The sequence below is a fragment of the Delphinapterus leucas genome, chromosome 7 (genome assembly GCF_059928025.1).
Source record: "Delphinapterus leucas isolate spDelLeu-1000000601 "Yukka" chromosome 7, BTC_Dleu_Yukka2, whole genome shotgun sequence".
In the NCBI taxonomy this organism is placed as follows: Eukaryota; Metazoa; Chordata; class Mammalia; order Artiodactyla; family Monodontidae; genus Delphinapterus; species Delphinapterus leucas.
In genome coordinates, this window is record NC_143135.1 from 40,585,481 (window position 1) to 40,598,648 (window position 13,168).

Sequence of the window (13,168 nt, forward strand, 5' to 3'; positions counted from 1 at the left end):
TCTGGACGGGGAAAGGGGCTGCCAGGTGGAAAGGCGCAGCTGGGAGATGACTAACGCCTCCGCCCTCTTCGCCGCCTCTTCCCGGACCACTGCCACCGTCTCTGAGGTCTGGCAGAGAGTAGAGCCCGTCCCAGCAGCTCCGGGCAGCACCGCTCCCCAGAGAGGACCAGCGCAGGGGGCGGGGTAGGAGAGAAGGCCCGGAAGGCCCCAGAGCTTGGGCTCCACTCTCCCTAGCCTCCTCCAAGTTATCTGTGGCGAGCTGAGCGGGGAAGCCCGCAGAGAGCGCAGGAGTCGCGTTTGGGGTTTGGCCTCCCAAGAGGCCCCAAAATATGAATTTAGGGGTAACTTTGAACTCTTGGGGCTAAGGACTGAAAAGCTGACAGCCTCTCCAGAGACTCTGTCTGTGTCACTAGAACTTTTCTGAAGTGTTAGGACCGACAGCCTTGCTGCCACCTCTAGCGGGACACAATCCCCGGCGGCGCCTTCCACTCCAAAGGCACGCGATGCGTAGCCCACAATCCGAGCAGAGCTCCTGCCTGGGGTAAAGTTGGTGAAAGTTTCTATAAAAGCTGCAGAGACTCGGATCCTTGCGCTCTGACAAGAAAGAGGAGTGCGCACCCGGACCAGGAAGCCCATCTTCACACAAATTGTCCTGGTACTGCGCTTTCAGTGTCTTCTTGGATACCCCGAAGGGACCGGCTATTTTAGCACTGCGTACCCAGAATTATTTAACCTAACCTTCCTCCACTAGTGTCTTTGCACAGTGTTTGGAGCATAGTAGGTGCACAGCAAATGTTCGGTGACAGGGGAGTGAGGGAGGGGACGATGAATGAACAGTTCCAAGGGTTCATTCCCTTAAGAGTCAGCAGTAAATTCACAGCCAAGGTGAATTGCACCCAGTTTAGATCCATTAGATGGAAAAGCAGATTGTTGATCCAAAGACGCACCTCTTTTTATTTCATAAAAGGAATCAGTGTCATGGTGAAAACTTTCTGGAATCTAACGTGAGAGGAAGGGCTTCTCTTCTGAACTCCAGCTTGAAAAGCAAAATAAGGCATTTTTCCTCAACCCCTCCTTTATTATATTTGTGAGATAATGGAAGAAAAAGTCAATAAAATGTGTTTTCTAAATCGAGAAAATTACATTTTGATTTTCCTGGAACTGTTCTGAGCTTCAAGGCATCCCCAGTCTAACTAGTATGAGGATTTACAGCGAATGGTTTCCCAGGAATATCTTTTGCTTTTAAATTGTCTCAAATGTTTCGATGCTTGGTTTAACTATTTTATGTAATTACCTTTAAATTTTGAAAATGATTGTCATTAAATTGTGGAGAGAAACAGATTCCATGTACTGTAGCTTCTGAAGTTTATTTTTATTTGCTTTAACTTACTCTCTGCTTTCTTTACAAATTTCTTTGGAGAAATATTCCTTAGGGGAAAGTTTTATTCACTCAACAAGTATTTATTGAGGACCTACTATGTGCCAGGCGTTGTTCTAGGCACTAGCAACTCACAGTGAATGAAACAAAAACCCCTGCCCTCCTGATGCTTATATTACAGTGGTGTATTTAACAAGAGTCCTTGTATATCACCCTCCACCCAAATAAAACACATACCTATCCTTGCACCATTTCATTATAGTAATATCATCTATTTGTCAAATAGATATTCAGTGTTTATATTATGAAGACCATGTACAGACTAGCTGAGCCACATATTGTACTGTGATTACATTTCTTTGTATGTTTTTAGTTAGTAATTCCCTCTCTTTTCATTTGTTTAATTTTCTTTCTGCCCATCACCTGTTCATTCCTTTTCCTAGGTCCTACTTGTCCCTCATTCTTGGTTTACTACCTCACTTTGGTGGAGCAAACTCATCATTATATGATAGATTTTTCCGGAAATAGAATTCTAAGTTGGAAATCATTTGCGTTCAGAATTGTGAAAGTATTCTCGATTTGTCTTCTATTTCCAGTGTGACTGTTGAGAAATCCATTTCTATTTTTTTATAAGTTCTCTTCCTCTCTCTCTTTCTCTCTCTCTCTTTCTCTCTCTCTCATTCTCCCTCTCCTTCCCTCCCTCTCCCTCTCTCTGTTCCAGTCTTCTAAAATACCATGATGTTTTGCCTTGGTGTGGACTATTTTTATTTATTGTTCTAAGTACTGGGAGAACGCTTGCAATAAGAAAATTCGTGTTCTTCAATTCAAGGAAATTTTCTTGCTTTATTTCTTTGATAATTTTCTCTCTCTCTCTCTCTCTCTCTCTCTCTCGATTCAACTTTCTGGGAGATATTTTTTTCAAATTTATATTGTTTTTAAATTCTTTTGATCATATTTTTAACTTCCAATAGCTTTTTAAAAATTCTGTGTTACTTTTTACATCCTCCTGTTTTTATTTCATGGGTGCAACATCGTCTTCTAGCTCTCTGAAGCTGTTAAACATAGGTTGTTTGTTTTGTTCTTCGCACTTTAGAGACTACCCTCACATTTCTAGTTCTCCCTAGCTGCTGGTTTATATTTCAGAGGGAAGTAATAACATGCTCATCAGAAGATGAGGATGGCACAGTTGTCCATCGATGGGCCTGAATATAGAATGATTAGATGAGAAGCAACCTTGTCATTTTATTGGGGGAGGGGGGGCTAAACTACGAAATGAATAACTGTAAGTATTTTCCCTTGGCTTTTCATTTGTCCTAAGAGGACTCCTGAAAGGGTCAGCGGGATGGGGGTTGTGGGGTGGAGTATAAGCCAATAAGTAATAAAGGAGGCTGGGAGTTTTACCATTCATTATGGTAATCCTGCAGTCTTTTCTGACACCTAGTCATCTAACTACATAGGATATAGAAGGAAATCTTGGGTCTAACTACTCCTTTTAAAGGCTTGCAAACACTCCAATTTTCAGCCCATCTTATAACACCACCAACAGAAGCAACCAATTCCTCAGAGCCCTGAGCTTGTCTGGGGTCCTTGCTTCTTGATGGCTTTCCCTGCCCTACTAGAGTTTGCACTAGAAATGTATGTCTCTACACAGCTTTCTCTTCTGCTAAGCCAGTTAAGAAGACTGGCTGAAGGGTAGGAGATACAGACAGTCATTGCAGAACCCTCAAATTACATTCAATCCTCTGGACGCTCGACTCAACTGAGTCCCACTCCCCATCACAGGCCACCAGCCAGGAGGCTTCTTCCTCCAAACCCCAGAGAAATAGAGATGCCAACATCTAACCCACAGAAGTCCCTTCTTAGAGAATATTTTTAGAGTTGTCTGTGCCTTCCAGAGAATGAGCAAAGCATGGTGGCCCAGACCCAAGCTGGTCACTCTGAGAGATGGACAGTGAATGACGTCAAGGAATTACTCAGGTTGGGTTCCTCTGAGATGATTAAAATTCTTTCTTGGCTCAGACTCACAGGACCCAAATTGACTCTCTCCTCCCTGTCTGAGAGCATTGTTCCACACTGCAAAGAAAGTAGAAATACAGGTCCTTAAAACTTTCTTGTAAAGCTAATTAGAGTAAAATCTCCTGCAGTCAACACTCTCAGAATAATGAGAGTTTTAGCTAAAGTAAATTCCCGGGTAACTGAAACATACTCTAAATGGAAAACACACATTTTTAAAAGCCATTTTGGATGGAAACCCTTTTAAAATGCATGACATTCTCCTCTTAACCTTCTCTGGATGACTCACAGCCGTCATCAAGAGAACGTCAGTCACAGTGTTGCATCCTATGTAAGGGCCTGAATTAGTTGGACTGTTTACCTCTACACCTGCTGACTCCAACTTCTGTGCTTTTGAGCTCTTGGTCCATTGTTTTCAGTTAGCATATTAGTTATTCATATTCAGTTGACTATGAGATCCTCTTAGTCAGAATCTCAGGATCACATTTTTGGGTTGTGATGGTTTCTTCTGGTCACCGTTAATGTATCTGCCTCTAGCCCCAGGCCCAGTCTACCTGAATTTTCACCTGCTAATTCAACATCATCAGGAAAACGATAGACACATGTTCAGTAGAACTGGCTGGAGCAAATCAGAAGGAGGAGGGTTAAGAAAAGGATCTGAGTGTCTCTCTTATGAGTAATGGTAAAGAGCTCTAATGCATTTTCCTGGCCCTTTTTCTGGCCCTCAACTATGTCTTCTATAGAGGGTGTTTCTGGATAAGTGAGTGTTTCTATAATGTTAAGGAAGTTTGAGACAGGCCGTAAGTTTAAAAGAGGGTCTTGTATAACAGTGCTGTCCAATAGAACTTTCGGCAACAATGGGAATATTCCAAATCTATGCTAGCCACAAGCCACATGTGGCTCTTGAGCACATGAAATATAACCAGTGCAACCAGAGAGCTGAATTTTAATTTATTTTAATTAATTTAAATGTAAAGAGCCACATTTAGCCAGTGGCTACAGTACTGGATGACAATCTATAGTATAGAGTAGTAGATAAATGCATAGATTCTGGAGCCAGACTGCCTGTTGTTCAAATTCTGGCTCTCACACTTATTAGCTGTTTCACCATAGACAAATAGTTCAAAGTTTCTGTACCTCAGGATCCTCCTTTGTGAAATGAATATAATCATACTGCTTATTTAATGGGGCTTTGTGAGGATTAAACAGGTAATAAACATAAAGTGCTTAGAACCGTGTATGGCAACTAGTAAGTGCTATAACACGTTAACCATTGTCTTACATTGGGTTTCTTCAGAGGCAGAACCCAAGACAAGAATTTGGGTATAAACCATTTATTTGGGAGTTGTACCAGTAAGGGAACAGGGAAATGAGACAGGGAAGGGAAGATAACCATTATAGAGCATGATAATAAGCAGGTTACTGCTGCAGGTAATTGAGGCTTTATCCTGCTGGAGATCCTCTGGAACACTTTAGAGAGAAAGCCTCAGAATTATTCCACCCCGAAAAATGATAAGTTATTTATCCACCAACTCCAGTCCATCACCAGTTTAGGGATGCTCCCACAGGGGCTAACTCCCCAGCACATCTTGGCCAGTCCTGCATGGCCAGGCTTCTGTGGCCTGAGAAAATTCCCAGATAGAGAGTCATAGGTGCTTGCAGTAGAAAGCTATAGGTACAAGTGGGAATAGTAAAGACTGATGAGGCACTAAGACCGTCTGCTATAGCCCATTTTATTATTATAAAGAGTCTGCCACTGCTTAATGACCCTCCCTAGAAATAGGCAAGAATAAGTTTCCCATCCATACTGTGTTGTGATAGATTAGCAAACAGGCTGTGATATGCTGATGTCACTTTGTCAACTATTCCCACCCATCTGACTCATAAGGTCTTTGCTCAGAGTATTTAGAAAGCCTTTCATGGTGCCTGAGTCTTAGGGTCCATTAACTTCAGTGCCTATTTCATCAGTAAGCAAACACCAGAAAAACCAGTACCCTCTAGTCTCTTGCAGCAATAACTCAAACACACACAGAAGCCCTTCCACTCAAAAGAAAACATAAAGGACATGCTGCCAAAGACTCATTAATGCTGGATGAACTTGGGGCAGTGGGGGGAGGGGAGATTCCAATCCTGATTTATTAGTTTTCATGACTTGGTTTGTTATTTCTTGTTGAACAGACCCTATTTTCTCATACCTAGCATCTTAGAAATTTCCTTGGCCAAGAAATTACTGGGGCATATCTTCTGTTTATCGTTGAAGATAATTATATCAGGCTTTTTTCGTGTATGGGTGTTCTCAGCTCTCTATCTTGATAGGTTAAAATTAAATTTTCATACTCACTCCTGAAAGGCTGGAGGACTATGGGAGATGGCAGAATGTCTCTTAGCAATAATGCTAGTTGTTAACATCTGACTCTGTATTCATCAGGGTGCTTAGTTGTGTATAACAGAATTCTCCAAGCTAATTTAAACAGGACAGTATTTGTTACAAGGTATTCAGTAGCTTACAGAATTTTTTAAAGGGCCAGAGAATCGGGTCCAGATGCCACACACCCAAGAATAATACATCCAGGAGAAACTAATCATCCCACGGAAATGTAGTGGGAAGTCCATTGCTGCTCACCTATATCAGTTTTGACTCCAGGGAATTCCATGGTTGCCCCAGAATATCCAGTTTTCTCTCATACAGCCAACATCTTAAAATGTTCACTTCTGCCCTCCAAATGAATTATGAATGCCTCTGATTGCCAGTGCCTCTGATTGCCTAAATTTTGTGTGGAATTCTCGCTCCAAGAGGACCTGAGAAGAAATGTTTTTAATGTTCTAACCTCTGTAAAAAGGCTTGCAAGAAGGGGTTCGATGGGAATTGAGTAAATCACATATACCTTCATTTGGATGTCTAATAAGCCTCTCTATCTAACCATGTCCAAAAAGAATTTTGGTTTTTTTTTTTTCTGTCCAAATCTCTTCTTCCCTCACTTTTACCCATCACAGTAAACGGCAGCACAAATAACTCAGTGGATTCAGCTCAAAATGTAGGTATCATTCTTAATTCCTCCTTTTCCTTCATCTGTATCTAATCCAGCGATTAGATATATTAACTATTACTCTACTCCTATTTACTCTCCCACCCTAAAAACATCCTAAATCCATCCATTTATCTGTCTCCACCAATATCTTAGTCCATTCAGGCAGCTGTAACAAAATAATAACAGACTAGGTAGCTTATAAACAACAGAAATTTATTTCTCACAGTTCTGGAGGCTGAAATCTGAGATCACAGTACCAACATGGTCAGGGGATGACCCTCTTCCAGGTTGCAGACTTCTCATTGTATCCTCACATGGAAGAAGGGGGCAAGGGAACTCTCTGAGGTCTCTTTAATGGGCACATTGATTTCATTCATGAAGGCTCTGCCCTCATGAGCTAATCACCTTCCCAAGTCCCCAACTCCTAATACTATCTCACTGAGCATTAGAAGTTCAACATATGAATTGAGGGGTGGGGAGAGATAAACAAACATTCAGACCATGGCAACAAGGGACCATAGTCCAAGCCACCATCATCTCTTGCCTGAACAATTCCAGTAGTCTCCTAACTAGTCTCCTGGATTTGACTGTTGGCTCTGTGATTCCTTCTCCACATAACTCTCAGAGTGATCTTTTAAAAGCATAGATCAGGGCTTCCCTGGTGGCGCAGTGGTTGAGAGTCCGCCTGCCGATGCAGGGGATACGGGTTCGTGCCCCGGTCCGGAAAGATCCCACATGCCGCGCAGCGGCTGGGCCTCTGAGCCATGGCTGCTGAGCCTGCGCGCATCCGGAGCCTGTGCTCCGCAACGGGAGAGGCCACAACAGTGAGAGGCCCGCGTACCACAAAAAAAAAAAATGTAAAAGGCATAGATCATACTGGGTCACTCCTCTTCCTACAACTCTCCAGTATAGTTAGGATAAAAAATTTAAATGATTTTCCATAGCTTTAAGACAGACATGGTCTAGCTCCCATCAATCTTGCCAGCACCCTCTGGTGCCAGTCTCCCCTCACCTGTATACCCACACTGGACTTTTTGGAAGTCTTAGAACTAACACACCAAGACCTTTTCCACTCCAGAGCCTTTGCACTTGCTGGTTTCTCTGTCTAGAAAAGTCTTCCTTATCTGTCAATCCTCCCCTTCTATGACACCACACAATACACACACACACACACACACGTGCACGCGTGCACACACACACACATCATCATCACTACTACCACCACCACTTTTGATGGCTGGCTCCTTATCACTCTTCAGTTTTCAACTTAAAACCAAATGTCACCTACTTAAAAATGACCTTCCACAACCAACCTATCTAAAGAAGTCCCTCCAGTCTCTTTATGACATCAACCTGTATAACTTCCTTTACAGAACTTACCACTCTCTGAAATTATCTCTGTAATCTACTTATTTGTATATTATTGTCTTCTTTCACTAGAAAGTAAGGTTTTTGAGAGCAGTCTCCTTGAATATCTTGTTCACCACTGTATCTCCAGTACCTGGAACAGTGCCCAGCACAAAGGCTGGATGTGATCTGAAGAATCATGGATGTATGTGAATGCTTACTCTGCAACACTTAGCAGTATGCTAAGAGCTCTACTTAGATCATTTTACATAATCCTTATGTATTAATCTGGCTTCTCCAGAGAAATAGAATCAATAGGAAATTACATACATAACATATTTACTATAAGAAATTGACTCACATGATTAGGGAGTCTGAGAAGTCCAAGATCTACAGTCGGGAAGCTGGAGACCGGGGAGAACAGATAATAGAGTTCCAGTCTGAGTCTGAGTCTGAAGACTAATGTCCCAGCTCACAGACAGCCAGACAGAAAGAAAGAATTTTTTCTTATTCAGCCTTTTATTCTTTCTGGGCTTCAATGGATCGGGTGAAGCCCACTCACACTGGGGAGGGCAATATATTTTACTCAGTCTGTGAATTCAAATATTGATCTCATCCTCACAGACACACCCATAAATAATGTATAACAAATATCTGGAAACCCTGTAGCCCAGTCAAGTTGATACATAAAATTAACCATCACACCTAACAACAACCCTGTGAAGTAGATACTGTTATCCTTGCTACCCATTTGAAAAAAACAAGGATGGAAGAATTAAGTACTAGCCTAATGTCACATCTAGTAAGCTTAAGGGCAGGATTTAAGCATAGACAGTCTGACTCCAGAGCCCACATTTTAAATATTTATGTTTATTTGCCTCTCTCATAGCAATTATACATATTTAAGGAAGCAGGAAGCTCTTGATAAATGGTCTCCTGAGATCACCCATGTCAAACAGGCCTGGAGAGTAGAGTGAACTGTAGGCAGCCCCAAACATCTCCCCCAGGTACCCAGCCATAATTGTTACAGAAGGCTCTTGGGGGACCGTATTAACTCCCTTATAGACCATCACATTCCTTTGATCATTTCTTTTCATCCCTTCAGTATATCTGAAGACCATAACAGCACCCTACAACTTTTCAGAGAGTGTGCCTCCAGTCCCAAGACCAGAGCCCAGTCTCTCCTTAGTTGACTACTTCTCCACAGTGAGTAAATCGCATAGGTCAGAGGTGATGTCTGTCTTCCAGAATTGAATGAATGACTGAACTATCAGGTGTATGAATCAGAGTTGACCAAAACCCCTGACCTAAGGGCAGCAAATGTGATATTCCAACTGAAACCAGGTACCAATCCTGAGAAGGCAGAGATGACACACTGTACAAATTTCTGTTTAGAAATGGACAGCGCTTGGAACAGTGCTGGCACCTAGCATATATTTGTAAAATGAATAATAGTGGTATAACTACTCTTTTTGCTTTTTTGTTAGTTTGTTCTGTTTATTCATTATCACCACTGTCTTGTTAGATCATCGATGTTTTTGGACATCCAAGTTTGTGATCTGGAGTTAGGGAAAATTGCATTGTTTTATATAATAGAGGGATAAATAAATTAAAGTTCCCTTAGGGCAGTCTGGAAGCAATGGGTGAAAGGAGAAAGAGGAAACAGCTGAAGCCCCAGAACTCACAGGGGGTGAAGAGCAAGGGAGAAACTCTTCTTGGTAGTTAAGGGATAAGGTGAGGGACAAAAGAATTGAAGACAACGAAAATGCCTAATATGAAAATTTAGCTTATTTACCTATCAAGCTGTGATGTGACTTATCCTTTTACCCCCATATCTTTAATAAAGTTGATTATAATCTTTTCTGTTTTGTTGGTCTGGATTTTTTTGAGGAAATCAAGGAAGGTATTGAGTTTTTATCTCAGAGTCCACATGAGGCAGAATCAAAGACAGCACACACAGAAGCTGGAACCGAGAGATAATAAGGCATGAAATAAGGGTTTGAGCTGACTATCTTGTAAGGGGTTGTAAGGGGTTGGTAGACCTCAGCTCAGATCTGGGCTACACCAACATTGGGACAGCCACTCAGTGAACGGATTTCTCTAGATTATGGCCTTCCATCAGTAGAAATGGGAGTCTTCCTCTACCCTTCTGCCTCATGAGATCCCATTGGAAGTTGTTCACTGAAAAATCTTCATGCCATTGCATCAACCCCCTTGAACTCACTGTGCCTGGCCCCAGCTCAGCTGTGACTCACCAGTAGCTCATAGCAAAAGAAATCCAGTAGAGGGCAAAGCTCTCACCTTCCCTTTCTTATTAAGAGCCTCTATGTTCTCATGCGTCATTTGGTAATTGAGATTGTCAATTAGTCACCACATCTCTGGTTCTCATTTTCCTTTCTTCCAACTAAACTCAACCGTCAGCCCACACAATGGAAGTCAACAAAATGAGGTAACAGCTTTCTACGTGAGTCACTGTGGGTGACTCTGAGAGCACTGTGGGGCAAGTAGCCAGAGTCCAGGCAAGCGTTTCAGCCATCCAAGAACTGGCACGTGGCCCAAGAAACACTCTCACCTGATGACGGACTGGTGGGATGAGTCTTGGAGGAAATAGTTCCCAACAGCAGGAGAAAGAGTCTCTTGGCTCATGCACAGCAATGCTCTTCTCGATTAAAAATGTTGTCATCATTCACAGTGCAATGTAAAATCCTTTTTACAATGTGCTCACATTTCTACAAGTTTCCATCTACTCTGCATATTAAAGACAGGACCCTTCCATGAAAAGGTGGCATATCTAAGTTACTGCTCGGCCCAAACAGCTCTATATAATGGACAGAAAATGGCTTGCTGTCCCTCAAAGGGTAAATGCAAGGAGGGAGATTTCCATGAGCTATTTCTCTTTGCTGAGCACTCAGAGGAAAATTATAAGTGGTTGGAAGAAGGCTTTGTTCTCTAAAAGACTTTTAGTTATTCCTGAGAAATCCCTCTGCTTATTCCCAGAGAGAGGTCATCTCTTACATGCTGTAAGGCAGACAGGGATCAGCAGCCAAGGAGAGGTGCTCAGAGAGATTTCCAACTAATGCAGCCAGAGGAAAACTGCCAAAGAAGCAGGGCTCCTTAGGATAAAGAAATTGAAGGATATCTGGGGGGTAAAAATAAATCCTTTTTGAAAATGAAGGGATGCTATATATACAAATTGCCCTGTACCTCAAATTCTGAACAATGGTGTCACCAGGGCTGGCCATGCAGACCAATGACACAAAGATCTTCTCAGATATGCTTGCTGGCCCTTTCCTCCAAAGGTATCTATCCTGTTTCCATCTCATTCTCATAGGATTTTCCTTAGGGGGCTCATAAAGATTTCACTTTAGTTATAATCCTGGTGGAACTGGGTTGGACCTTTGGGATAGAAGACCTCTGTACAGGGATTGGAGTAATACAACCTTTAGTTTGTATTCAGAGACTGGCAGAAGAAAACTAGGTTGTCCAGCCTGGTAGTGTCTAAGAGGGCAGATTTTTAATTCCAGAAGCAATCAGCACCGAGTGTCAGATCTCATTGGTGAAACACAGTGATCAGGACTCCACAAGGGGAGGGATCACTCAAGAGTCTGAGTCATACTTCAAGTCATAGGGTCTGGATCTCACCCCAACACCCAACCAGAAAATTGGGGGAACTGGAAACCAAAAGCCCCCCCTCCCACTCTGAAGGTGCTGAAATGAGGTCGAGAGCTAGGCAGCTGACTTGTGGGGACCAACACATTTCAGGACTAAGTGTTGCGTCATAAGAGAAGTAGGGAGAGCACTAATTGGTACTAGATGAAACAGGGGTTCCTAGTTATAACTATTAGCAAAAAAAAAAATTATGGTCTGCAGGGAGAGGATCTAAAAGGACCCTAATTGGAGTTGAGCAGCTGGTAAGTGGTCTGAGGAGCATGACAATTCCAGGCCCTCTAAGATGGTAGGACAGCCACTATTAAGATAAACTCTGTTTCTGACTTACTTCACTCTGTATGACAGGCTCTAGGTCCATCACATCTCTACAAATGACCCGATTTCAATCCTTTTTATGGCTGAGTAATATTCCATTGTATATATGTACCACATCTTCTTTATCCATTCCTCTGCTGATGGACAGTAGAAACCAACACAACATTGGAAAGCAACCATACTTCAATAAAAATTAATTTTAAGAAAAGATAAATTCTGCCATAGTGAGACTGTCTTACTATGGAAGATTCGCAATTAAAATAGACAGCCAGGGACTTCCCTGGGGGTCCAATGCTTAAGAATCTGCGCTCCCAATGCAGGGGACATGGGTTCAATTCCTGGTCAGGGAACTAAGATCCCACATGCTGCACGGTGGGGCCAAAAAAATAGGCAGCCGGCAAATACAAGACAGGGGTTTGGCAATGGTTTTGTTGCAATTCTTAAAGAACTCTAGAACAAAACCCAAGAGACCCAAAAGACTAGAGTTCGTGGTTGAATTTTAGATGGTTAAACAGGCAGTCAGGAGTTTTTGTTTTGTTAAGTCTTGTCTACCCTTTCCTGTTCCATCCCCAATCTCATCCATTCTGTCTACCAATAATGCACTTTAGTCCCTGCACTTGGCACAGTTATATGTGTGTATTCACTTCAGAACGGGTAGTTCAACAGCAAAGCCAGAAGACAGCCTCACTCAGCTATTTCCCTGGGCAGGAAGTTCCTTTTGAGGTAGGGGCACTTATTATACCAATAACAATAGTAATAATAATATTGATAGCAACAATAGAAGTAACATTATTTCATGATTTCATACATCTAGGCTAAGTGCTAGCATTTGTTATCTATTGTATTAATCTTCACAGCATGTGTTATCTATTTTATAAATCTTCACAACAACCCTATGAGATATGGTCCGTTACCAGTTCCACTTTGCAATTGAAAAAATTGAGACTCAGAAAGATTAAGCAATTTCCCCAAGTTTGGATGGCTAGTAATTGGGATGTGACATATAAAGAAAAGTGGCTCATTCAACACTCACTCCAATTCTTCTCTGGTATAACATGCATCACAGAGCCTGGAAATTAGAAACAGCACTACCCAGGCACCCTCGGAACTGGACTCCAGGTGCAGCCTAGGGTCTCACGAGCAACACCTGGAGGCAGAAATGACTGGGGGAGCCTCTCTGTGGTTTCTTCTGGAGCAGCTGTGTAGGAATTCAGTTTCTGGTCCCCAACGTCACAGGTGCAGCAGCAGTAGAGGCAGCAGCATCCCCTGGAACAGACTTGTGGTGTGTTTGAGTGTTTCCCCAAGTCGTGTTCTTAGCTGGGCAGTAACCAGGCATGTGGTTCCTTGGCCTCCCCAGTGTCTTCAACCTGCCTAATCCCCCATAACGAACACGTTTCTGCTTAGAGTGAATTTTGCT

General features: G+C 42.4%; 1 protein-coding gene across 1 annotated transcript in view; it reads left to right on the top strand.

Annotated features, from left to right (window-relative positions):
- Positions 1-46: 46 nt before the first annotated feature.
- Positions 47-13,168, top strand: part of LOC111165269 (uncharacterized) — an 80,364-nt gene continuing 67,242 nt past the window's right edge. Inside the window, 2 exon segments of the mRNA XM_089915857.1 lie at positions 47-106; positions 460-655. Of these exon segments, the coding sequence (XP_089771983.1) occupies positions 47-106; positions 460-655 (256 nt within the window).